The 27,731-nt window shown below is 38.1% G+C and overlaps 1 protein-coding gene across 3 annotated transcripts in view; it reads right to left on the bottom strand.

Moving 5' to 3' along the window:
* Positions 1-27,731, bottom strand: part of MOV10L1 (Mov10 like RNA helicase 1) — a 52,642-nt gene that overhangs the window by 6,374 nt on the left and 18,537 nt on the right. For 2 of the 3 annotated variants that reach the window (XR_015796366.1, XR_015796365.1), the window contains exons 7-23: positions 25,897-26,011; positions 24,320-24,497; positions 22,515-22,585; positions 22,017-22,108; positions 19,751-19,809; positions 19,410-19,519; positions 18,358-18,445; positions 17,949-18,127; positions 17,234-17,380; positions 15,805-15,926; positions 13,840-13,939; positions 9,217-9,381; positions 6,888-7,061; positions 5,437-5,586; positions 4,028-4,135; positions 2,977-3,114; positions 373-464 (exon numbers count right to left, since the gene is read on the bottom strand). Coding sequence is in view for 1 of the 3 variants with exons in the window: in XM_088141654.1 (XP_087997780.1) it covers positions 369-464; positions 2,977-3,114; positions 4,028-4,135; positions 5,437-5,586; positions 6,888-7,061; positions 9,217-9,381; positions 13,840-13,939; positions 15,805-15,926; positions 17,234-17,380; positions 17,949-18,127; positions 18,358-18,445; positions 19,410-19,519; positions 19,751-19,809; positions 22,017-22,108; positions 22,515-22,585; positions 24,320-24,497; positions 25,897-26,011 (2,092 nt within the window). In the remaining 2 variants the exon portion in view is untranslated. Of the gene's footprint in view, positions 1-368; positions 465-2,976; positions 3,115-4,027; positions 4,136-5,436; positions 5,587-6,887; positions 7,062-9,216; positions 9,382-13,839; positions 13,940-15,804; positions 15,927-17,233; positions 17,381-17,948; positions 18,128-18,357; positions 18,446-19,409; positions 19,520-19,750; positions 19,810-22,016; positions 22,109-22,514; positions 22,586-24,319; positions 24,498-25,896; positions 26,012-27,731 lie in introns of those variants that run through there. The other variant, XM_088141654.1, reaches the window with a different exon arrangement.

Below are 27,731 nucleotides of genomic sequence, written 5' to 3'. Positions count from 1 at the left end.
TAAAGCAAGACTAGTCATGCACATATGTATCCTCACTAAGAATTCTGGAAGCTCTAGAAGATTTTGAACGGGTTACGCATAGGTGCACAAGTCCTAGGAGTGAATCACAGATACCACAAGGAAGAACAGAATCCTAGAGAAGACATGTATGACACCACCACAAGTCTGTAATATTATGTATCTCAGTTCACATATGCAAGAAAGAGATTTGGGAGTGTAGACCATCTTCTTTGCCCTAGAAGAGCTTCACTCATTCTATCCTATGGCCCCTATGGCAGATCTCCAGAGAAGACAGAATTAAAGTCTCACATTATTTAGTGATTCATCCATTCCAACTTATTTCTACATCAATAATATTGAAAATACACTCACTTATTCTGATTTTCAAGTTCTTGTGGCAAGTCACAGCCAATGTAAACTTCATTCATCAGACTGTATTCCAAGAGAGCACTAAAACAGGGATCCTGGCCAAAAGAAAGAAGATTATTAAAGCTGTACAAGCTATTATACTACAAAACAGCCATAGATACTACTCTGATTTATATTATTTAATACTAGCAGGTCTAAAGAATAGTATGTTTAGGACATTACATGCAGCAGATTTTCAGTGTTGCTAGGATACCTAAGATGGCAATGTGGGAGCTGGACTGTAGCAAGTATAGTCTAACTTCTTATGATTTATAATAAACATAACAAAACCCTGTTAAATTTTTTTACTGGCTTTTGGAATATTTATAATTTCACTGAGACAAATGACATATTGCCTGGTATACTGAAAGCCTTGATTTGGTGATTATCTAAGATACTCAGCACATTTTACTTAATAAAGATCCTGATAACTAGAAAGTAGTGTTACAAGATCTAAATTAGGATTTGGAAACTATGATTGAGCTGGCCAGATATCCTGGGTCAATTTATTCCCAATTCTTGTTATCCTTTGTTATTTCCATATCACTTTAGTGAAGGTGGAACAAAACCTGGCCAGCTTCTACATACTTTCTAAATTAACAATTTAGTCTAGGGATTCAATGTTGCCATGAAAACCAACATTCTTAGAAAAGGAAATTCCTAAAGAGCACCTGCATTGATTTGTTATTCAAAAAATGTCTTAAAATGCAAAACTACACTCATATTTAACTAGTTATTCCCTTTTTCCATGAAATCCTAGACCCCATTTGGAGTTAGATTTCTAACAGAAAACTCAGCAACCTTACCAAATTATGCCATGATTTGTTAGTCAAAAATTAATATAAAGCTAGTAAGTTTATAATGTAAAATTGGTGTAAACCTATTGAAGCATTAATGTTCACAACTAATTCATTTCATTAAAAAAAAACAAAATAAGCATCTTCAATCTGAATATTATCAATATTTATTTCTTCTCCCCAACTTGAAATTAACAAGAAATTGTTCCTGAAAAATAGAGATGTGCAAATGTTCTGAGCACAGAATAGCTGGTTTCAGGTGGTCTACCCCTGAACCAAAACACAATTTGGCTGTTTTGATCAAAATAGGGAACAAACTGGCTTTGCACTATGGGCCAAAATATAATTGCCCTAAGCAAAACTGTTTCAGGGAAGGGTTGGACAAAGAGGGGAAGGACAGCAGGGGAAGGACATGCTGTGCTGGAAGAACTGTTCCCGACTGCTGAGACCACCATGGAAAGGAACGGGCACACACAATAGTACACTGGCAGTGATAACATGGGAAGAAGGAAAGGAAGGGAATGGGCTTGGAAGACAGGATGGTGGGATGGTCAATAGGAAGGGAGGGAGGAAGGGAGCAATGTTCACAAACTTGACTACTCGCCCTGTAAACTCACTATCCAGATTTTGCTTTGGCCAAATCCAGGAACAACTAAAATGTTCTGGGTCTTATTTCTGCTGAAGTGCAGCCAATCTGGAATGATTTAGTAGAATTTCAAGAAAATTGTGATTTTTTTCTGGATTTGAAAGAAAACATATTTCCCATTTTGTACACAACCATATTGGAAAATACTAACTTCTCTTTGTAGGATTCCAACTTATAGTGTATTAATTACTACAGACTATCTTCAGCTGGGTGCATTTCAGTTTAGGGAGAACTCAATATCATTATAGCCCTTCAATTTGGAGCTCAGATAAATATACAGAAAACATTTTTATCTCTTGGGGTGTTTGTTGCATTATTACTAGATGTCGTACAACTTTTGGGCTATGGAAACAAGAATTTATAGTGGGCAATAAAGGCAATATGAAAAGACTAATATTTGATTTATTCACTCCTATAGGAGAACTCACTGTTCTCTTAATTATGAAAAATTATGTTAGAAGAAGCAAAATAAAATAAAGAACCATACTATATTAGCTAAAATTGTATTACTGTGAATTAGCTATAAACAGAAATATGATGTTCATGGCATGGAGGACTATTGCTGCAACTGACAACTGAATTGGTCAAATAGTATCTGTTGTACATACACAATAAATGCAATGCAATCTACTAACAAAGTAGCATATTTAGTGATAATGATACAAAGTGCGGTTGCTTTTTGGGGGGAGGGACAGTTTGATATTAAAAGTGGCATTACTTTTGATTAGGTGCCATCAAGTTGGTGTCGACACTTAGTGACCACATAGGTCATTTCCAGGACAAGGCAATACTTTATAACTCCAGAAGTGAGATGTTTAAGATCATTTATGCTATTACCCGTTACTACAAGTAAACAAGATTTCCTCTGCTGACATCACTTGGCTCCCTGTTGTACCATCATTCAATTAAGTTATGGTTGAGTTCACCATATCCCATATAATTATCCTTCCCACATTCAAAGATTAATGTATCCTTAAGAAAGGGTGGGATGAAACACTACCAAATAGCATTTCCCCTGAACTTTAAACTACAAATAGACACAGGTAGCTACCAATATCTCAATTAATTTACTACTCTAATGTGATTAAATGAACATGAATTAGGTAATATACAAGAAATTCTTACTTTGGCAAGCACATGAGGATTTCCCACAACAATGAGCAAAGCTTTGGCTCTGGTAATTGCTACATTAAAGCGCTTTGAATTAGCAAGAAAGCCTAAAAAGTATCTTTCATCACTGATTGAAGCTTCATTTGACCGAACCTGGAACATAAGCACCAACCATTTAATTCCTTCAAATATGCACAGTACTGCAGACAATTCTATAATTTGAAGATCAATATAGCATAGTGATTAAATGTTGGACCAGAACTAGGGAAGTCCAAGTTCAACTCTATCCTCAGCCATGGAAACGAACTGGATGAATTTGGGCTGGTTACTCTCTTTCAACCCATCCTTCTACACTGGACTGTTGTTACTATGGTCATAAAAGGGAGCAGAGTGTACTATTTGTGCTGCCTTTTGCTCCTGAAGAAAAAGATAGGACATAACCATGATGTAGTGGTTGTGCAGCTTCAGCCATGTACTTTTAAAAAGTTTCAAAGCCCAGAATAAACCATTCTCTTCTACCAGGTACTGCAAGTGAATTAGAACCTAAGTCCTCACAACAACCCCAGAAATCGTGGTCTAACAGCTTGATGAGTAAAGGAACTGCATCCTAAATAGCCAAATATTTAATAGTATTTCCTCAGTTAAAAAGAGCTCAAAAGAAATTTGATACCATGTACATAGTAACTGTAATCTCCAAGGTTTTATGTACTGGTATAGTACAACCAACATAAACTGACTACCACATTTTTATACAAATACACAGCTTGCAGTCTTAAGCCCACTGATCTGGACTCAGCTTCATTACGCATACTGAAAACTGCTGATGAATAATCATGCAGAGGACTGTGTTATCTGCAGTTATCCTCCAGACATTTTGGACTTCAGCTAGCCAGTATGATCAAGTAATTGTGAGAATAACAGTTCAAAATACCCGGAGGACACCAGCTGCCTATCCTGGGGTTTACTAGTCACTTGCACATGCACTTTCAGCTACTTCAGCTTGCTAATTTGGGGAATGAGATTGCCATCTGAATGCCAATATACAAAATAGCGCTTCACTACATACTGTTGAAATGATGATCACTAGGAATTCTTGCCCTTGAAACTCCTCTACTGAGCCAACTTTAATATCTGCTAGATCCACACTGCGTAAGAGAATTCTGACTTTTTCTACCTAAAAATAGAGATTATTACTTTTCACATATTATTTCACAGCAAGCATTAGGCTCAAGAAATAGAATCATGATTTGATAAAAATGATTAAAGTGCTGAAACAGTAAACATGTCATTCCTGAATTCTATTTTTGAAATTTTTGAATAGTTTTCCCGTATGAACTGAACCTCATTCATTTTCTCTATATGACCAAATCATCCAATGAATTTCTTTTGCACTGGTCAATAATTTTGGTATTCAGTCCATATTTATTCAACATCCTTTCATTCTTGACCTTATCTCTTGTTTTACCATCCACTCATCTTGACCCTGTTCCCACTGCGTTAAATTTATTTCTCCTGGGACGCCCAACTCTTAATTTCATACAACGAAGTGGGCAGAACAACATTCTTATCTAGTCGCTTTGACTTATTTCATAGTCATTCTTTGTAACAGATCGCACTCTGGGTAACATACCACACGCTACCCATTACATCTACTTGCTTTAGTTTTTTTCCCATTTATATGGAACTTGTATGCTGTTTTCCCTGTCAAATACAACTGCTTTGGCCTTTGATACATTCATCTTCAGATCCATATTCTTTTGGCATTATCTATCATTCTCTGCAAATCATTCAGGTTCTGAGTCATGCAGCTATCACCAACTTATAAATTCCTTCTTTCATAAGTACACACAATAACCTAAATTATACGATTCACTTCTGACATATATTTTAGCCCTTTTCATAATTAAACCTATGCCTTCACTTCCATACATGTTTTCATCAAATCTACCTCGCAAGATCAGGGAATGTTCATTCAGCTCTATTATATCTGTCCCCTTTCTCCTAATTTTACAAATCACACAATATATTTTTCTTCCTTTAATTTCATTTGTTAATACATATTCCCCTATATTCCAAATCACAATCCTCCATGTGCTAGGGCCTCACTAGATGGGTCCATAAATATTAACCTCAGCTCATCATGATTTTCACATAATACTTTTAGAATGCATAGAGTATATTTTACATTTTGAACAAGTGCAGAGAAGCAAATTTATAACTTAGAAGTGGCATTTCTAAGAAGCTGGAACATACATCTTGGGAACTTCAAATGCCTTGGTTTATCTATGAGGAGATTCAGGAACACCATATCTCTTAACAATAAAAAAAAAAAAGGAATGTTTTTAGTGTTCATAATTATAACCCAGTAACATAAATTAGATTCCCTTCAGGTCTTACCAAAAAATTAACATCAAAATATACAGTGTACCTGAAGATACCAAAACAAATACAAAAAGCTAAAGCACAGAGATATACCTGCTTTCGATAAGGCGTAATCACTCCAATGTCCTTCTCTGATACTGAATGGCTGATGCTTTTAGCAAGAAGACAACAGTAGCGCATCACCTGAACTGCTTCTGTAGGATTGAACCAAGAAGGATTGCAGCCTTCACGCATTTCGGTGCCCTAACATTAGCAAGGCAAGAATGAAAAACACAGAAAGCAATATTGTTAAAAGTACCTAACTTTATTTGCACAGTATCCAGATTAATAGTAAAAGTCCAAAGAGACATTGAATATCCAGAGCTGCTCCAGAAATGTTGTATTTATAACCCTGAGGAACCTCAATAGTGACTGAACATAAAACTGTAGCATTGGGGCAATTAAAAAAAGGGCTCTAAGTCACTCATTACAGACAAGCCACTATACTTTAGTATATGGTAGTCTCTACAGAAAAACTGGTCCTTAAAATAAAGATTTTACAGGGCAGAATTAACTGCTTGAAGTATACTCAGAATTTAAACAGTAATTGTTATTGTTCTTTGCTAAAAGGAATGCATTCTCTGCAGCCATTCTCAATTTCTTCTGGATCACTTACAGTTTCCCAACACAAAAACTGGAGTATATAATCTGCAGGTTTCCCAAAATTCTTTGGACAGACCCCTCCCCCAACTCCCCATACTGTTCAGTAAAACGAAATTAATTGTTTAGTGAGTCAGTAAGATGGTGGTGGAGGTTAACATGGAACGAGTAGATTTAAGAAAAAAGTGGCTTTACTCTGGATTCATGCATTGTATGTTTTGATGATGACCACTTCCCCCTGTTCTATTCACATGTGGCCTCCATCAAACTTACGTGGCCTTTGAATGTATTTTCCTTCTTTTACAGGGATTTGGGTTACTTCATACTAAATCAATTTAAAAAAATCAGCAGTAATTTCAGCCAATGAAAAATAAGAGATACAGCTAAGCATTTCCTATCACCAATAGCTGCTCCAGAAATAGATTAGAATTTAAATATCTGCCCTCATCCTTTCTAGAAGATGATCTTCATTAATGAAAACAGCTTTCATCAGCAGACTGACATCACTTTATGAGCTCAGTTTCAGTTTTCTTAAGACTAAATGTGTGAAGGCAGAAAGCTAATTAGCCTCTTTTCACATCTGGTTTTTACATAATTCTTTTAAAACTGCTAGAAGCAAAATTTAAAATATTATTTTATTATGAGTGATAGCACTCACTCAGGTTTTCCCAAAGTGGAACAGCAGATCGCAAAATTCTCTTGCTAAGATAAACACCAAGAATATATAAAATTATAGAGAAGAAAAGGAGCATTTACATCAAGTCTCTTGTATTCAAACTACATGATATCAGAACAATCTAAATAATGTGATGTGCTTATTGATTTACATACCTTTGTGTACATCTGCGGTTTCTAAAGTCACTCTACTTTTTAAGTATAATGCGGATATAGGTTTGTTTACATACCCTCATTCCATGAAAAATCAGTGGAAAACCTTTCTTTGGCAGCTTCTCCCACCCCAACAATGAGTTTACTACTGAAGGATCAGCACAGACTTCTAGCTCCTTATGATAAAATAGCCTAGATGGCAATGCAAGCAATGCACCATGTGATCTGTAATTCTTCACAAGCTTTGTAATCTGCAAGCATAGAACCAACACCATAGCATGGAAATGAACATGGTTATATTCTGAAGCGTGAACATTTAGATAGGTGAGCCCAGTTCTGTAAAGCTGGACAAAATACTGCTGGCGATGAACTCTAAATGGCTCCCTACTAGGTTACATTTAGGACATAATGAGGACATTGTTTTCAGCCACATTCTGAATATCAGTCATATGTGGTACTAAAGGGAGCAAACCCATTCCCATCTCTCACTCATCACACAAATACATGGATTCATGAACATTATCCATTTTTCTACACTAACATAACGATGTTCTATCCAATTGTGAGCTCAATCTCCATGTAGTAATTAAGCTTGAAAAATATTGCTCTTGGCTTCAACAAGGCTAATTTTTGAAGACTTAATAGTACATGGAGGTAGCAAAGGGAAGACCTGGTCCAGTACTGAAAATTTTGCTGGTGGTATCTTGTTCTCTACTCACAATTAGGAGTTTCTATCATTCAGATGCACAAGATGTTTCATGAGATAGTAATCTTTGCTAACTTGTGTACGTATGGAACACGAGTTGTTCAGGTCTGAGGAACAGAAACCTGTGTTTCTCAAAGGAAATCAGTTAATGTCTCCTATTACATGATTTAGCGGCTTTAAAGTTATAATGGCAAATGGTCTGAAAAGCAGTCCCAAAATAAATATATTTTATATATATATTTAAACTGGTCAATTAAAGCTGAAGGAAATCCATACACTGCAGCTCTGCATTTAATAAAAATTCACAAGAATGCATACAAATTTGCTATATAATATATAATGTTATATATATGTGTGTGTGTGTGTGTGTGTGTGTGTGTGTGAGAGAGAGAGAGAGAGAGAGATATTTTATTATATATCTGGAAGCTACAGCTGGTTCAAAATGCGGCCCTGTGGGCATTCTTGGGTGTCCCAAGGATGGCACATGTTACACCTTTGCTGTGGGAGCTGCATTGGGTGCCAGTTTGCTTCTGGGTCCAATTCAAGGTGTTGGTTATCACCTTTAAAGCCCTACATGGCATTGGACTGCGTTACCTGAGGGACTGTCTCATCCCCGTTAACATCAACATGTCCCACCCGGTCAGGCAGAGAAAGTATGTTATGGACCCCATTGATGAAAGAATGTCAACTGGTGGGGCTCAGAAGGAGAGCCTTCCCTGTTGTTATCCCTGGCCTACGGAATACTCTCCCCCCAGAGGTGAGGTGGGCCCCTACCCTCCTGACCTTCCGGAAAGGGGTGAAGATCTGGTTCTGCCAACTCATGTGGGGCGAGAAGAGCAGCAACCAACCCTGGGGGTGGCTGGCACCTTGAAGATACTCCCATAACCTTTATTTACCATCAGTATCTTGAAAGCCATTATTTATGTATGAACATGATTTTTTATTGTATTTTAATTGTATTTTAATTAATATTTATTCTTGTTTTACTATAAACTGCCCAGAACTGCTCTTCAGTGAGATGGGCGGGTGACTAAATTTGAAATATAAAATAAAATAAAATAAAAAATATTTAGGTAACAGTAACATGAGAGAAATGCCTTAGATTCAGGAAACTTCCACATAAAGAATCTGGGCAGTTTGAAAGCAGCTCCTGACCACTTCATTCCCACATCAGCACTGGATAAATGAGCTGTTTCTCTGGTGCAATGTAACTGAAACTAATTTGGGGGAGAAGCTATAGCTCCATTTCCCCGTTAGATGGAACTCCTGCTCATCCCTCTTGCTAGTTCCTGAAGCCTGTGCAACTTTCAGGAGGAAAAAAAAAAAGAGAGGTGAAATTAACCAAAGTGCAATTAGGCTTCCTTCCCTTTTCTTCTGCACGGACAAACCAAGTGCAAAAATGCTGGGCTACTGTGCTTTCTTTTTTTATGTGGAATGGGGAGAGGGAGGCTTTTTTAAAATTGTTGCAGGATTGGCAACAGCTTGGGAAAGGCCTACAATTTTTGCTTTTTATTCTTAGCTTTTCAAACAAGTAGAAAGAAAGGCAAGCAAGCACTGTTCCTGAGAGTTTGGGGAATGAAAACAGCAGTGCTGCAGAAGTGCCGTCTACCATATTTTGGAAAAATTCACATCACTCATTAAAAGTTATACTGGAACTCTTTAAAGGTTGTAATGATTGACAATTCCCCAGTTTCACTTACCAACAAAGGATTGTATGATCCACAAGCACCAAAAGCATCCTCATCTCGCAGGTACAGAAAGCGATGCATCAGCCTCTCCAATAAAGAGATGTTTAATCCATAAAGTGTTGCAAACTTAGATTTTATTATTGGACCTAGTTGCCTGGAATCCCCTGAAAGTATGATCTGCAGATATGAAACATTTTTTTTTTTAAATGGGACTTAATTTTCATTTCATATAATGCTTTTCATGAATTATACAGCAAAACTACCAGAATTTGGAGGCAGATGCCATCAATACAGAAATAATACCCATTTCTCTCTTTGTTTTATCAAAGAGTAGTTATCCATATCTCCCCAAGATGGGATGCCCAGGTTTTCACTTAGGGGTTCCATTCCTGGAGATAAGAGAAAAGTATGTTGTTTCCAGAACAGCTGATGACCCCACAGCGTTCCTTTCCCCATACATAAGGAATGTGTCCGGAAGAGTGCACATTCCTTGCAAGGGGGTAGTAGTTTACAGCTGCTGTCAAAAGAACAAAAGGCAGAGAAGGAGAAGGGAATTTTCCTTCTCCTCTGCTGCCTGTCTCTGTCCCCACCAGGCCAAGCATGGATTTCTCACCTTCATTCCTCTTCTCCCTTCGCTTCGTTTCCCTGCCCTTTCCTTCTCCTCCATTCTTGTTGGAGAGCATTGCCACTGGCCTCAACAGCAGTAGCAGGTCACTGCCACACCCAGACCAGGCACAGGGGTTAACTGTGGCTGCTGCTGTTGCTGAGGGAGGCGTAGACATAAGGAAAGAGGTAATGAAGGGATCGGAGCTGGGAGGATGAAAGATCTGCAGCTGGCTGTGAGGAAAGAGGGAGGCAGGCAAGAGAATGGAGTGGGGAAGGCAAGGGAGGTTACAGGTAGGAAGATCAGCTTTAAACTTTAAATGGCCTGCAATCTTAGTATATGTTGAATCCCGTTTTTCCAAGTGAACTTTCCCAGCAATTAAGATAGTCCAAGGCCCTTGTCCCTGAAGTTAACTGAATGGCTGCTGGACAAATACCCATTTTAGTAGTATCCCTCAAATTATGATAGCCCACCATAAGCATGACCATTTCATTCAACTGTTATAATCATTTAGATATTAACCACTCTTGGGGTTTTAATGAAATGATCTGCTCCTGTCTAACTGCATTGCTTTTACTCAGATGCGTCTTGTTCTGTTTGGTAGCCACTTTGAAAAAAACCGTGAAGGAAGTAGGCAGTGATCTACACTGTACTGTTGGTGTGCACTAAATACCTGCAAGAGATTATGGAATGACAATATGTGAGATTAATGCATTTGATGGCTACTGCAATGCACTTTATATGGAGCCACTTTTGAAGATTACTCAGAACCCACAACTAGTGCAAAATGCCACTTTGGTCATATTACACGTATAGTGGTACCTCTAGTTACGAATTTAATCTGTTCCGTGACTCTGGCCGCAACTCGATTTGGTCGCAAGTCGAGGTAAATTTTCCCATAAGGTTCAATGTAAATACGGTTAATCCGTTCTGGCCTCCGAATTTGGTCGCACCACGAGGCAAATTTCCCCCATAAGGTTCAATGTAAATACATACGGTTAAACAGTTCTGAAACATATGCATTTTATTTTTAAACCACAAAAACATAAAAAAAAGTACAGTACAGCACAGTATGAAGAGGGAGAATGGGGTGGGGAGGCAGTTATTGTTTGGAGGGAGAGTCCCCCTCCAAAGGGACATCGGGGAGATCTCCTTCAGGGATTTCCTCTCTTCTTTGCCTCTTAGCTGCAGGCTCAGTTCTGGGGAAAAACCTGTCTAAAGTCAGTTGTTTTTTCCTGCGCTGCATAACCCTCCGGAAATGAGAGAACCCGTTGTCGTTCATCATGTTCAATGCTCTGGTTGTCACAGTTCTGTTGGGGTGGTGCTTCTCAAGGAAATCCTGGCACTCATTCCATTTCGCCATGATGGATTGTATCACTTCACTGCTCACCTCCTCCCCCTCCTCCTCTTCCTCAGTGGAATGCTCCTCGCCAAGCGCTTTCTGTTGCTCACTCTGGAGCTCAGCAAGTTCTTCCGTGGTCAGCTCCTCCTTATGGTCCTCAACAAGCTCCTCTATGTCTGCATCATCGACAACCAGACCCATGCTCTTGCCCATGGACACAATCTCCTCCACTACCTCTGCATCAGACCCTTCAAAGTCACGTTCAGCGACACATTCTGGCCACAGTTTCCTCCAGGCTGAGTTTAAGGTCCGGCAGGTGACATCTTGCCAGGCTTTGTCAATGAGGCTGATGCAGTGGAGGACATTGAAATGTTTCTTCCAAAACTCTTTCAGAGTCAAGGATGTTTCCTCAGTGACATTGAAACACCTGGTGAAGAGCGCCTTTGTGTAGAGCTTCTTAAAGTTGCAGATCACTTGCTGGTCCATGGGCTGCAGAAGAGGTGTCGTGTTGGGGGGGAGGAACTTGACCTTTATGAAGTCATATTCGGTGTCCATATCATCCACCAAGGCTGGAGGGTGTGCCGGGGCATTGTTCATCAGAAGGCACCTTTCAGGCAGCTGGTTGTCAGAAAGATATTTTTTAACGCTGGGTGCGAACACCTCGTGCAGCCATTCCATGAACTGCCTTGTAACCCACGCTCTCGCATTGGCCCTCCACATGACAGGCAGTCTGGCCTTGTTCACATTGTGTTCCCTGAACACATGAGGAGTCTGGGAATGGTACACCAGTAGCGGCTTAATCTTCAGGTCGCCGCTTGTGTTCGCACACAGCAAAAGGGTCAATCTGTCCTTCATGGGCTTGTGCCCTGGCAGTGCCTTTTCCTCCTGCGTGATGTAGGTTCTGTTTGGCATCTTCTTCCAGAAGAGCCCTGTCTCGTCACAGTTGAACTCTTGCTGAGCGACGTATCCTTCCGCCTTCATGAAGTCCTCAAATTCTTTCTTGTAGGCTTCTGCAGCAGCCTTGTCAGAACTGGAAGCCTCACCATGTCTTGCCACACTGTGGATACCACTTCTCTTGTGGAATTTCTCAAACCAGCCTCTGCTGGCTTTAAATTCCTCACTTTCTGCGCTGGTAGAGGGGTTTGTCTGCAGTAAATCACTGTGCAGTTTCCTGGCTTTTTCACAGATGATAGCTTCATTCACGCTATCACCTGCCAGCTGTTTCTCATTCAGCCACACTAACAGCAGCTTTTCCACCTCTTCCACCACTTGTGTCCTCTTCCTCGTTAAGATCGTTACTCCTTTTGCCACATCAGCTCCTCTGATGGCATCTTTATTCTTCAAAATAGTCGAGATGGTCGACTTTGCCATCTTGTACTCCGAAGCCAGATCAGTCACACGAATACCACGATTGTGCTTTTCTATAATGTCCTTCTTCAGTTCGATCGTCACTTTTTTCTTCAAAGCCTTATTCTTGCGAAACCTGCTCTGCATTTTCTTTGGAGCCATGCTGACAAGCACACCAAAAACCTTCCAAACGCCACAAAACACACCACAAGCCTCACCGAACGTCTCCTTGCTATCGTGATCTCGCCCACAGGAAGCCGCGACCGTGTGGCAGCAGGGCAAATGGCCGCGGATCCGGTTCATAGCTTGAGGCGGAGTTCGCACGTCGAGGTAAATTTTTGGGGCCGGAGCTGGTCGTATCTCGAAAAATTTGTAAGGAGGGGCATTCATAACTCGAGGTACTACTGTACATTGTGGGTACTGCACTGGTCACCAATAAGTTCTGAGTGCATTTCTGAGTTTTAGTTTTGAATGTTAAAGCCCTACACAGATTGGGCCCTAGGTCCTGCAGCATAGCCTTCTCCAGTTAAAACCATCCTATATGGTGAGCTAATCTGATGGAGGAAGCTACCTATTTCCAGTATGTGACAGGTTAGTCTGGTGGGGTCCTTCTCTATTACAGAAACAGCCATTTCCTTATGAAACAGTTTCTTTCTGGAGGCTAGTCTGGTCCAGACTTTGACATTCTGCATAGCAGTGAAAATGGAGCTATCTTGGAGGGGTTTTGAAAGCCATACCAGCTACATTCATGGGTGCCTATGACTCATGTGTCTGGATAGGGATATTGTTTTTATTTTACTACTCCTATTTTATAGACCGCTATATAAATTTTCTTGTGTACTGACTTCATTTTATTGTTGTAAACTGATTTGAGCCATAAGATTAGATGGGATTCAGATAAAAGATGATAAAAGGATGATGAAGGACAACTTGGATGGAAGAGACAGTAGAAAGAGGAATCAGATGTGAAAGATAAAACTGTCCTTAAACCAAATAAATGAAGTGGCCATGGGGAAGACCTTGGCTATGAAGAACCACTGGCATATTTAATCAATGAAGAACTTCCCCTCTTCTCTTTTCTAAAAAAACTTGGAGATGTGGGGATGAAAACTGAACCTGTGACAATGTGGGCTGAGATATGGTTTGAAACCAGGCATGGCTGTTTTTCTAGTAACAGGCAGAGTTAATATTATACATTTTAGATTCATTAGATCAAGAGCATGCAGGCAATATCTACAAACAGAAGACTTTCCTCTTTGGAGAACATCAAACAACCTCCACACAACAGACATAAACAGCTGAACGGCTATCAATCAGTGAGATATAATAGAAACCTACATACCTGCCCAGTGACTTCTGAAATTAATCCCAGAGGGATTAAGCTTTCTGGTTCACTTGCCTGCCCTGCTTCATCCACAAATACATGTGTGAAATGTCCAAGTCTAGAATTGATGAATAAAAATTGGAACTGCTTGCAGTGTACTCTACATTCTCAGACGTCACTTTAAAAAATAATGAAAACTGTACCAAAGTAACATTGGTAAATCAAAAGTATTTCAATCCAGTTAAACCCATTATCAGATTTTGAGAAGTTAGTATGTTTTCAAGAACATTGGGATTCACAGTACAGTATTCTCAGTTGCCATATACCACTGTGCAATCTCAATGTCAAAATAGCAAGGGATGGTAATTATCCAATTTTGATTGTGGGGTTCTGAGAATGTCTTTTTGTGCAGATTAAGATATATTCTGGCCTAGTATAACTATAGTTTTCCACTATATTACTGAACTACAGTGTGAATGGATAAACATCTGCATTTTATCTCACGGTGTTAGTTATTCTTCTTGGAGGCTCATGAACAAGAAATAAAGCTAATTGTGAACTTTTAATTGCAACACATGCCTAGAAATCAGAACTGTATTGTCTTTGAAAAATGAAATTTCATTTATCTAAAAAGTCTTTGTAGCAGTATTGCCAGACCCATAGTGTGAAAGGTTGGAGGTCTCAAACCTCCTCCCCAAGAAGTCCACTGGACCTAAACACTGCTGCCACCACCTATCTTTTATAGGGTACCTACTTTATAGGGTACCTCACCTGGCATCTTTCCCCTAACCTATGTCTATGAGAGAGATATGTTTCTTTCCTGGCAAATAAAAGGGCAAAAATTAAATTAAAAAAAAATTCTATAGCAATCTCTGGGCCACATACAGTATCACGGAGGCATGTGGTTAGAGGTTTCTGCCCTTCCTTCCCACCTTGTAAATCTTGTAATCAATCTTACAAGAAATAAACAAAATCAAACTTTATTTTTAAACACCCTTTAAAAAGATGAAACATGAAACACCATTTACAAAAATACTTGTAATGTTTTTGGTAAACCACCTCATGGTGCTGGTTCACTATAATTAGGGCAGTATCTTAGCTTTTAATTTAGATCTCAGCTCATAAGAAGGTAATGAAAAATGCAATAAATCTTCTGGAAGCCAGTCTGAAATTATATAGAATGCCCTACTTGTGCAGAGCAAGATGAACAAGAGACAACATGGTTTAGCTATTATACATAGACAAAAGAAGTTAAACTTAACATAGCTTCTGACTAAAACTATTACCTAGTTCTTAATGACAACATGAATCTTGAATCAAAGTCCTCTGCTTCATTTCTCTGGACCTTTCCCCACTTGGAGTAATTCCAGCTATTTATTAGCTGTTGGGGAGGCAGTATATTGCCCATTTCCCTAGCTCAGGTATAATAGCTTCTTGCTCTCCACTCCTGTCTCTAATTTTTAACAAAAAAGAACTTTTTCTCTTATCTAGGAGTTAAGGGAATCTCCTGAGCATACATGCTAAAGCTCATGCATGAGATAAAGTGTGCATTCATACTCAAATACTTTTTGACTGGAAGGCCACAATATTGTGAACACAGGCTAACTATTTGCAGCAGCCTTTTACAATTTTTAAAATCTGAAATGTATTATTATAATCTCCCTCAATACTTGAAGTACCCTAGAAAGGTGGTGACAACAAGAGACAAATAGAATAAGGTCACTGTCATTTTTGTCCTCATGATTATATGTGAGATAGACCAACAGGCAATGAGGACATTTTGATAAAAAGTGGCATATTAAAATATTATCTCAAAACCTGTAATATCTCTACAATGAAACATACTGGGGGTGAGAAAACAGGGTTTTCTGTATGCTGAGTGTTCTTTTTGCCTTTCTAGAAGTTATTAAACTATTGTATAGGAAGTTGCTACATTTTTATATCCTACTTTTTCTGGAGTAGTCAAAAAAGCATGCATAGTACCTTATTCCTATCTGGTAGAACATTCCTGCACTGCTGCATGTCACAATAATTATTCGAAACCGAGATGCTTTCCAAATATCTTCTCCAGCTTTGCTGTAAAACTTTATTACCTCATTAAAAATCTGTCAATACAAGCAAGCACATGTGCTTTTAATATGCCTATCATAAGCTAAGCTTACATATTTTCAACTGTAGACAAAAGTCACTCTTTCCAATGCATATTATTTATTATATTATTATACTCAACTCTGAAAGGAGGGAAATGCGTCTTCATATCTATAAAGCATCCCTAATTTAATTTGTATCCCATCTCTCAATTTAGTTTTGAAAAACAGTGAGTGAGATCCTCCTCTCAAATGTTTTTGCTCTGAAGCACCATGTCTCTCCTTGCAAATCTGGCTTCTCTATCAACTGTTGTCTGCATTCTCTATCAACTTTGATCCCTTTGCATTGCTTCAGGTACCTGATTTCTCTACCTGTTCTCTTTTTATTCCTTTCTACCCTTCACTGCTGAAACGCTTAGAGGCAGGTATCGAGCACCTTCTCTAACATAGCACCTGCCCTCTGGAATAGTATTCCCCCATCCCCCGGAAGTTCAAGTAGCTCTAACCCTGCTGTCCTTTAAAATGGGTCTTGAAGACCTGTTTTTCCTCCAGGTTCTGGGTTAGGGGAATATGTGCCTTCTGTGTGCAGTTTATTACTGTGTGCTCCCTTGTTTTCACCATCTTTTATTTGCTTTAACATACTGGGTTTTGTTTTCAACTTATACACCACCCAAAATTGTTATGAGTTGGGTGGCCATATAAGTTTGATTTATAAATAAACAAACAAGTTACTACAATATTTCTCAGTATAAGATGATATAAGGATCCACTGTGTAAAGTTGTATCTGCTATTTTTCAAACTGTACAATATATTCATATAGCTCTTCACATTTGTGGTCTTTGTAAGTAGATTCTGTAACAAAATTGCAGAGGCGTAACGCAATTATGAACTAGTTTCTGTTCAGGATTCATTTCATCTGGAAGATCTATAGTTCTGAAAATATCCAATTCAAAGAAAAATCTCTATTTCTTCTATTAAGCACTGGAACCTAATAACATGTCTTTATGCCCTGATGGGAACCTTGGAGAATTATTCTCTCAACCCTTTCTACATCTTGACTCCCATTTTTCTCATTGAAAAACTGACCTATTGATTCCATGATTTAAGATTCTATCATTCAGGAGATATCACATTCAACAATTTGGGAGGGAGACATTAGAAAGTAGAATTTACAGGTGGTACGTGGGTAACTTGGAAAACAGTTAAACAGAGATAAAAATGAACTAATTGGTTATAGCTAATTCTGAGCTTCAAATGTACCATTTATCTAATGATGAGACAGAATGACACCCAGAGCAAGAAAGTCTTTTAGATACATTTTTACCTCTTCATTTCTGCTGGATGCATTAACTCTGACCATAACTCCTGGCTTTAACGACTTGCTGTCATGAAGTCGTAAACAAATAAGATCTGTTGCGCTGTTTGATGGTGCACAGACTAGTATTCGGCTGTCTGGTAAACTGTAATGTATCTAATTAGTAGAAAACAATCATTCATAAGTTGTGTTGTTAATAGATACTCTTAATAGAGTCAGCAGTTACATGGTATTTTTTAAAAATTATATTGAACTAATTAAGTTCCAATATTTTTTTTCTTTCCATGCTAGATGTGCATATACTTACTAGAATTACTGAAGACTGAGACAGGCATAAACACAATATACAGAATATTTCAGTAATCTACAATTATGCACTGGTGCTTTTTTTCTTTCTTTTGGTCCATCATAAAAGGTTACAATTATCTATAGCGTGCTTTTTCAAACATAAACAAATGCAGCGTTCAAAGCAATGCTACTGTAATTATTCCCAGATTATTTTAAGGTAGACAGAAAAGCCCTTATTATTTTCAAAGTTGCTCATGCATGTTAAAACTCTGTTATATGCAGATGAGAAAATCCATCAGCAATTTGCTATCATCCAAAGCAACGAGAATTCATTCACAAAGTATCTTCCCAAACAACATAGATGAATAAACGTTTAACAAAAAGTTAACATTACTAAAAACAGCAGAGACACGAACTGGTTACAATTCACTATTACCTGCAAAATTGCTTCAATAATTGTGACAGTTTTGCCAGTTCCTGGTGGCCCAAATAGGATATAAGGAGTTGGGCGACATTCACCACTAAGAATCCTTTTAACTGCGAGTTTCTGATGCTCATTCAGCAGAGGATTGAAAAAGTCACAGTCTTGTCTATTCCAAGTTGGGATTCTATTTACTATATCCAAAATTATGTATATTAATAAACATTTATTATAGTGCACAAAATTTAAAAAGCGGTATTTGGAAATATCTTAAAAATTACAGTAAGTTTCAAAATACATACCCGTTTAAATAGGTAACAATCAAATATAGAACATCTGCTCTATGATATAGCAACAATTGACAAGCATTTAAATGGTACCCTCTAAACCACTTTGTATTATCCCAGGACAAAATTATACCAACTTGTTTGTGTGGCAACAGTAACCATATCAGAAACAACAACTGCCCTTTCATTTTTTGGCATTCCTTTTTCGTTTTCTATCCTTTCTTCCTGGAAGCAGCAAAAAGAAGAAAATTATCAACATTTGTAATGTTTTATTTAATCCACAGCTTTGACACTCTAACCCTAACTCAAAATAGTCACATGCAGATTCTAAAAAGTTCTTGAAAAGCTTACCATCAGAAATGTTAATGTTCTGATGCATGTACTTAAATACAGCATTCATATGAAGATACTGTAGTGTACATGTGGTCATTCTGACATCGCTGAGGTTTGCTATTGATGATGATGCTGCTTCCAAGCCTAGTCAAAGCTAAGCCAGATGCTCTCACTTGCCAACACTTATGTGCTACTAAGCTTTTACTTAAGAACTATTAAGTATTCAAGACCCTACTTCTGCCAGAATGATCCTGACATTTCTGTCCAAAAACTACTGCTAAATAGTGATTATAGCAGGCTGGCCATGCAGGTTGCAAGTTACAATTTAAAACACCTCAGTACATGGGTATCTTCAGGACCCCCTTCTCCTAGGGGCCTGCTGCTCAGCCATTAAGATCTAGAACAGAAATCTCCCTCTGGGCACTAGTCCCTAGGAAATATCATCTTCAGGGATTTTGGAGGTGAATCTTTTCTGCTGGTGCCCCTTTTTGGGAACCGCATTCTTCCAGAGATCAGACTGTCCCCAACACTCTTGGAGATTTGTAAAGACACTAATCCATCTTGCAAGGGAGCATTTGTTTGGAAATGTGTTATTTCTGGTGCTCAGTTTGTTATTGATGGCTATTATTATATATTGTGTATTATGGCTATTATACTGTGTTCAAACTGTATTACAGGATAAGGTAAAGCTGTCCAGAGTTCATTAGGATTGGAGCAACATATAAGCCTAATAAAATATAGGAAAATACTGTGTTAGCTGACAATAGCAAATGAACACATTTCACATTTTTCTTACAAATGAGCCGTTTCAGTGTTAAAATACTACAGCAAGAAATTAATGAATGGAGATGCTTACCTTAGCTTCTTGTGTAAAGCTTTGTTTTAGAAGGTTGTAAGAATATTCTGAATCATGCGGCTGCTCATGGATTTGTGGTGATTGCACAATAAGAGTATCAGGAAACAAAACTTTGGAACAAAGAGCAAAAGAGAAAGAGAAATAAGAATTTAATAGAAGCTGTGATTACAGAAGTTGCTAAAATATTTATCTGTCTTTTGGGGATCTTTAAAAGAGGAAAGTTCCAACAATAACTTGCCTCAACGTGTCTTGTGTACTGAAATAGTAATAATGGGGGAAAAAATCTAGACTATTACAGTTTCAGCAAAAATAAATGCATAAAGAGGGAAGACATAGCATACCCTTTTCTCCTAAATGGATGGCTTGTTCTACTGCAAAATGGCATCTCCTGATTGTTGTCCTGTCACAAGTTCAGAATAAAAGCCAAAACATAATTGTCAAGAGATCAAAACAGTAAGCCTGATCAATATATAATGCTCAAGACTGCTGTTATATATGAAGATAGGAAAACATGTCTAAATCCATCTGTTTTTGCTCGTATTTCTTGCCTTAGCAGCTACAAAACATGCCATCTATCCAAAAGAGTATTATCCTACATTTCCCTAAATTGAGAAGGGGGGGGGGGAGGAATGTGTTATCTTTAAAAGTGCCTGGGAATGGCTCATGATTAGAACTGGTACCAAAAGAACCAGACTATTATTTAAAAGGTTATATGAAATATTTGAAATCTTACATTAAAAACGCATTCCTTAACAAAATAGATGTCATTAACAAACAGAAGCTCTGAAATGGCAACAGATACTCTGATTGTTACAGGACTGCATATTTCTGTTCCACGTGGTGCCCAACAGATAGCCCAAGAAGATTGGAATCAAGGAATGCTATGTGATTACCACCCCATTTTAAAATTTGTTAGATTGAATTATTTTGGGATCCTTTAAGATTAAAAAGTATCAGGGTGGAAAATGTCTTCCATTAAAACTTATTGAGTTTGAAATGGCCTTTTTAAAGATTAAAACAGCTGTCTCAACCTTGCTGGAAGTGCTACAATACCCTTGTGACCTTGCTGACAGCATTCCAAGTTGACATGCTTTGTGTACCACTATCAAAAAGCTGTCCGTATTTAAGCAGTTTGGTGTTCTGCAGCTTTGTTTCTGGATTCAGCATATTAATAAAAACATGAGACAATCAATGTCACTGTTACAAACAGAAAACCTAGAATCCTTATTTGTCATCATCATGCCTGAGGTGGAGTTGTCATTTTGCTCCTCTGGAATTATGAAGACTTATCTTGAACAAGTCATTTTAGCATAGAGTTGAGCAACTCCGCAAACCAAATGTCACATTTAATTACTTTGGAGGTAGAAACATTCTGTGTTTGTGTCTGTATGAATATTCCTGAGAATGGGACTCTAACCTGAGCAAGGATTAGTGCAGTTTTCATGACTATAACAGAAAGGAGAGTTATTTAAACATACATTATAGACAAAACCTAGCAGGAGGAGAAAAAGAACATGATGTGCTCCATATGTATGCCTGGGAACAAAGGCAGAAGGAAGTGACCCGAGATTACTAATCTCAGCAACAGCACAAAGAGTGATAGACAAAGAGGTGACACAGAGTAAATTCTTAACTGCTGCTAAGTCATATCCCACTACTTCCCTCCACTCTGTTCACCAGGGCTGCTAGCACTGACATTCAGGTCTTGGGTGTTCGCAGTCACTCTGAGAAGGTTCTATAGGACATTCCATATTGGAATTTTGAGCCAGTTTAGAAACAGGTTCTTACAACATCAGCATGCTACAGAGTTGAACTGATTTATTTCTGCTCAGCTGCAGAAATTATTTCAGCTCAGCTGCCAAAAGTTACTTTTGTGGGGAGGCTGTATAGCTCTGCTTCCCCATGGGGGGAAATTCCTACCTCATCCCCCCTGTTCAGGTTTTGTAAGGGGAATGCTAGCCTCACAACTTTGCAGCTGTCCCTGGTAATTCAAAAAATGACCAGTGAAGTTGGCAAATGTCTGTTAGTTTTCTCTTGTTTCAGCAGGAAACCTACACAGCATGTAAAGCACTAACTTACTCCCTGCCCGCCCCTTTTCCTTTAGTGTAGAGTGGCAGAGGGGTGAAGAATGTTGCTGTAGAATCTGCAGCAGCTTAAGGAAGGACTGCAGATTTTGTTCTTGGTTCTCAGCACTTCACATTCACAGAAGTAAAAACAATTATGGATTGCCTTCAAACTGCAATGTATTATGGCTGACCAAGAGATTTTTTGGAGAAGTTATTAAGTTGCTCCCTTATTCTTACAAATATTAGCAGGCACCCAGAGAATTCTCTGACCATTCTCAAAAAAAATTTTTTTTTTTTTAAATATTGTCAGGGCTCATATAATGATGATTAACAGGTACCTTTAAACAAAAGCAATCATGGTCTTCTGTCATGGGTTGCAAAACAATCCCTTAAGGCCCATCTTTTACCAACATGAACATTATTTTTTTATACATTTTGAATGCTTGAGAGAAGCAGGTTTCAGAATGTAGTCTCCTGAACTGGCAAGAATGTACACACTTTGCTCCACAATGAACTGAGATGCAACTATTCAAAATAGTACCTGCTAAGAGTAAATTCCACATCCATAGGTTCAAAATTATATGCCTGTTCAAATTCTGAGTTGAGTTTCAGAGTAACATCTTCATCATGAATCTATATAAACAGAAGAAACCAACTAGCTTTTACTTCATTACAATGCCTGCACTCAAGAAATTCTAATTCAAGAAAATACCAAGAGATAAATTTTATCTTCCTATACAAAATATTTAACAGGTTTTTGATTATTATACCAGCTGAGGTTTCCAAAGATTGGAGGCACTGAACATATCTAAGAACCTGATATGAAGTCATAGAAATTAAATGAAAGTTTAAATGCAGTAAATTCCAAGTTCAAAAAACCCAAAACTTTAGAAGTCTAAAGATACAATTTTATATCACTGACATGGAAATAATCCCTAATAATGCAAGAGAGTTACTTTTAAATAAATATGGCTTAGCTACATTATGGAAGACAAAAACGTACAAAAAATAATAAACCAAAAAGAATTAGTTAACTTACCTCAGTAATATATGCAACATAGTGTATTATCAGCTCTGAATAGTCTTGGCTCTTTAGTATCACTTTGTCACCTAATTTAAAATGTATATATTAAATTATTTCCCTTGGTACCAACTAATAATTAATAATTAATAATAATTCTACTCAGGGAATGGAATAAAAAAAATCTAACCATATCACTATATCAAAGGCAAAACAATTATTAAGATATTGTTCTCTATTAGCCTTCAAATGTAAGAAAATGTTAGAATTATTCTGTGGTTTCAAGAGCTTTTGAATTTTTATAACATGTGAGAGCTGACACGCACACATACAAGTAGCTGGTATTAAATTTTTACTCCTTTTGTGAAAGAACCCCCCCCCCCACACACACAAGTAACATTACTTGCAAGAACAATAATGGCTGTAGTTTATAACTAGGACAAGAGCTTCTGTCCATTCCTTTCACATGCTGCTCCATCCTATTTGCATGCCTTCCAGGTCTTGGGTTCCCAATTACGAAATTCTCTTCCCCTCCTACTATAGCTCCATATATTAATTAATTATTAAACATATAGCCTGTTGCAACCTAGCAATTCTCCATGGCTCACATAATGTATAATATGGCAAAAAAAATAAAATATTCACAGTATGATTAAAATGAAACAAGTAACAAACAAAACAGCAGTGCTAACAATAAAAAACAAAACAGAGAATAAAAGATGGTGCAGAGCACAAAGGTAGGGGTATGTTCTCTGAAACAATTCCTTTCTCCATATTTTCTTAAAGGCCAAAAAGGAGGGTGATCGCCTGATTTCTGCCAGGAAGCCATTCCAAAGTATTAGCACTGCCACAGAGAAGCAGCTTCTAGCTTCACACACACACACAGAAGTCTGGGACTATACAAAGCTGTTTCCTGGAAGATCTAGTGGGTCGGGCACCATGTGCCGATGTGCCAAGCCATAAAGGGCTTTAAAGTCAATACCAGCACCTTAAATTATGCCTGGAAACCAATCAGCAACCAGTGTAGGGCCTTCAGAATTGGTGCTATATGTTTCCAGAGCCAAGAGACAATGTGGGTCACTGCATTCTTGACCAGTTGTAGTTTCCGAGTAGTCTTTTAAGGGTAGTCCCATGTATGGTGTGTTGCAGTATTCTAACTGGGTGGTAATGAGGGCATGAGTTACTGCAGTTAGGTCCTCCTGCATCAGGTAAGGCCATAATTGGTGCACTCTTCTATCTGCTGTTCAAGCAGGAGCCATAAGTCCAGAAGAATCCCCAAACTGAACCTGCTCCTTCATGGGTAGTGCTTGCCTGAGATATCAGTGGTATGAATGGAGAATCCCAACGCACAACTGTGTATCTTTAGATACCTTTAAGAAAGATTTCAAAACTTATTCAATAGAGCAGACTGATTTGTGAAAGGGGTTGTGAGCAGATGCTGAAAATAGCAATTGTTAGATGGTAGGGCTGCTTTGTTATATTATTAGCAAAGTTAGATGGCAGAGGTATCAGGTTATTGATTTTATAGTAATATAAAATGAAATCATTTACTGTGACTGTAAATACACCATAAACACAAACATGTCAATGCACTGTTTTTATGTAATTCTAATAGTTCTTTAATTTTTGCTAATTGTGACTGAAGTTGGAATGTGCCCTGGTTGATTATAAATAAAATTCTTGCTTACTTGTTTAGTATATTGAGAAAAAAACTAAGTATATTACTAATATGGTCCATAGCCAAAGGCTTTTAATTGTGGTTCACAAAGACAGAAAACCAGTTTGAGGACTGCAGAGTATTGCTATTGTGTTTAAAGCACTACCTGGGCATAAAGAAGGGCGTCCCTCTGTGACCCCTGGCACTTCAAGTACTAGGAAATTTCCATTCTTTTTCAAGGTGACCCCATACATGGTGAACTCCTTCAATTCCATCTCTTCACAGATTTCTTCAAGCCACAAAAGAGTAGAAAAGTTTGACCGATAATTAGCTAGAGTTAAACCCTGAAACACAAGACGGGTGGAGAAAATTTGCATTACAGGAGCTGTACATCATGGAGAACGACCTGTGACCTATCAGATCTATTCTCAGAATTAGTGATGCTGCTTGGGGCTGTGGGGAATGGTACCTCAGAAACATTTGGATACTAGAGATTCCCCATACCTGCTCTAGATCCTATAAACCTCCATGGTTTATAGACATGGAAATGCAAACTCAATGCAGTCAGATGCTACTTTCAAGAAAGGCATCATGTACATTGCATCTTCAGATTGTCTGAACATCTTTCAGTTTAAAAGGTTCACACTCCACTATAAACCAAAGGGAAGAAGCAGGTCATAAAGAGGGGAAATGAATAAATGTTCCAAACTGTGTTTTATATCTTTAAAATCAATGAAAGACAGTTGCTAGGGCAGTTAAGTCTTCTCTGTTGATTTCTATAAGGGAAGGCAGAAAAAAATCAAAATCATTTCCCTCCTTCCATAATGATCATGCAATCATTTCCAGAACTTTCCATAAGTTCCTCCCTGAATTTGGGGTTTTCATAAGCTGTACGCCATAATCATCACAATTATACCAAAGTAAGGCTTGACATATCTCGCTTTGCATGTAATGCGTCTATCTCATATATTGGTTTCACCTTTTGAGTTGCCTTACTGACATAAATGAACATTTGCACGATATTCTAATTTTTTGAGTTTCACCTGTACTTTCTTATAAAAGTCCATTCTAAACCACTGTTCTTATAAGTTAGCACTTGGTTGCAAATTTTTCTCCCCTCACTGGTAGCACAGAAAAATAGTACCTTTTAGTTATGCCAATTTTTTTGCCTGAGACCTTTGTTAGACTGGACCAAAGACTTATCTGCCCTGGCATTCTGTTTTTTCACTGTGACCATCCTGAAGCTCTTAAGAAAGCAAAGGCAGGATGTTCAGGTCAAGTTTCAAGGGTTTATTCTCTACAGTTAATAAAAGACATGTATGGTCTAGTGCAGTCTTTCTCAGCCTTTTTATCCTGGAGGAGCCCTTGAAATAATGTTCGGGTCTCAGAGAACCCCTGCATAAAAATGGCAAAAAATACAAACATTTCATAATACGATTCAGTCCTATCCTAATAACATTCATTTTACAATATTTATAACAAGAGAAAAACAGCAGGCTGGCAGCTGTGTCACAGTGTGTAAAAATTCCTGCCACTGTGAGCACTAGCACTGCATAGCACAAGATGTTAAATTCCAGTTGAGAAAGGTTGGTCTAGTGTAACACACGTGCTGGCCTTAAAAAAATATACTGATGTATAATATTCTGGATTTAGTCATTCTTACTAGCAAGATAGATGGCTATAGTTATACCAGAGTCATGCATCTAAATTGGTAGAGATCTTTAGTGCAACAAGTCATCTTACCTCTCCAAGGTCTGGATAAAAAATTAATATATCAGATTTCTTTTCCACACATTTTCTTACTCTGTCTGGAATAGGGTACTGTGGAATGAAATTTGGTAGCTGCCTCCTTAAGCTTCTAAGATAATAGAAAATCAAAGTAGTAGTTAATACTCAAAATACACAAAGCAGTTCTTGCATTTAAAGTCAGCCAGTTATGGTGAAGCTTTATTTAGCAACATTAAGAAGTCTAATAATCCACTACAACATACACAAGACCATGATATTCATCAATAATTTTCTCCATACCTATCAAATTCCCTGTTGATACCTCTGGTTAATTAAACATTAAAAAATAAAAATAAAAATCATGCTCTCTGTTAGTACTTCAAAGTTGAATGCTGGCTTCCAGCCAACTGCCACTCTTATCTTTGACAATGAGTCTGGTAACACCTTTTCCAACTAACAAATTTTATTAAAAGGCATACGCTTTTGTAAACTTATTAATAAAGTTTGTTAGCTGGTAATAAAGATATTACCACACTCCTGATTTTTTGCCACCACGGACTAACATGGCTCTCCTCCTACAACATCTTCCACAAAGTCTCTGACTTTTCACTCTTAAAAAGAAAAAGATGTAGCAACTTTGAGGTTAATTTCCCCAGAAGGAAGCTATAATGATCACCAGGAGGTACTGGGTGACTCGTGTTGTCCTTATGGGGTCAATAAAAGATCACATGGTACCTCCTGGTGGTCAGTATAACTGAAAACACCACACAGAATATACACTGTGTAAAAATAAAGAAATTCCCCCTCCCCACAAGAGGAGTGTGTAGAAGTCCGGTAAAACCCTGTTCATGAGTGCATGACAGAAGACGCTATCTGTGTCTCTCTGCTCTGGGAGCTTAATGGAAAGTAGACTGTATATACCATTATGATAGCATCCCCAGAAGGGAAAATGGTCACTGATAAGATGGCATGCTTGGAGGGAACACAGTGAGAAAAGTAAGGTTCGGCATGACTTAGGAGGATGAAAGGAAGAAGTCAATTGGAATAAAGTGAGGAAGAATGCAGAGAGCACAAAAAACAAGGGTCTCTGCAGAGCCTGTCAGCAAGAGGCGGGGATAATCCATGGGGAAAGAGTCATTATACATATATGAATGTCGTGACTCAGAGTGCTCAGGTGTGAAAGAGAAACAACTAACTGCTTGTTGGAAAACCTGTATGGGAGGAGTTGGGAACTGAAGTACAGAACGAACAGTGCATTCAGAAGAGATAAACTGTGTTTTGCGGCTCAAACCAATCTTTGCTTCATGTCTACATTCTTGGGAAGTTGTCTTGTGCAATTTGATTATGTCTAATGTGGGGCTTTTGATCCCAGTCATACACACTTGTGATGACACCCATAATCCTCTCTTCAAATTTCCATTCTAAATGGAGACTCTGGACCAAACACATAGACACAGATGATTAGCAATCAACTAACCTTAGCCAAGCATAATTAAAAAGGTAACAGGTGTGAAGAATACAGAAAGGAAGATAATTATCCAGGCAAGCACATCTCAGTGGTTTAGTACAGATTCTCGCGTATTTCAACAGAGATTTTCAGACATGACGAAAAAGTCACGTCTGAACAACTGTAATGAGCACAGTTCCATAAAAACACATGGATACTGCTATTGGTTCAATGTATAACAGCACAGCTGTTCTGAAATGATTTGTAAAACAATTTTGGAGAAAGTTTCAAGAAAATGCTACACAGACAATATGCGCTTCTTAAAACTAAGCAGAATGCAATATGTTTTAAATGTTGAGAAGGTATTGCTAAGTCACCAGTTGGGGGAGATGGGCAGCACACA

This window comes from Python bivittatus, unplaced genomic scaffold (assembly GCF_059951505.1).
Source record: "Python bivittatus isolate LINGU-HERP-01145 unplaced genomic scaffold, Pbiv_v1 ctg000330_np1212, whole genome shotgun sequence".
NCBI lineage: Eukaryota > Metazoa > Chordata > Lepidosauria > Squamata > Pythonidae > Python > Python bivittatus.
This window is presented reverse-complemented; position numbering and strand designations above follow the sequence as displayed.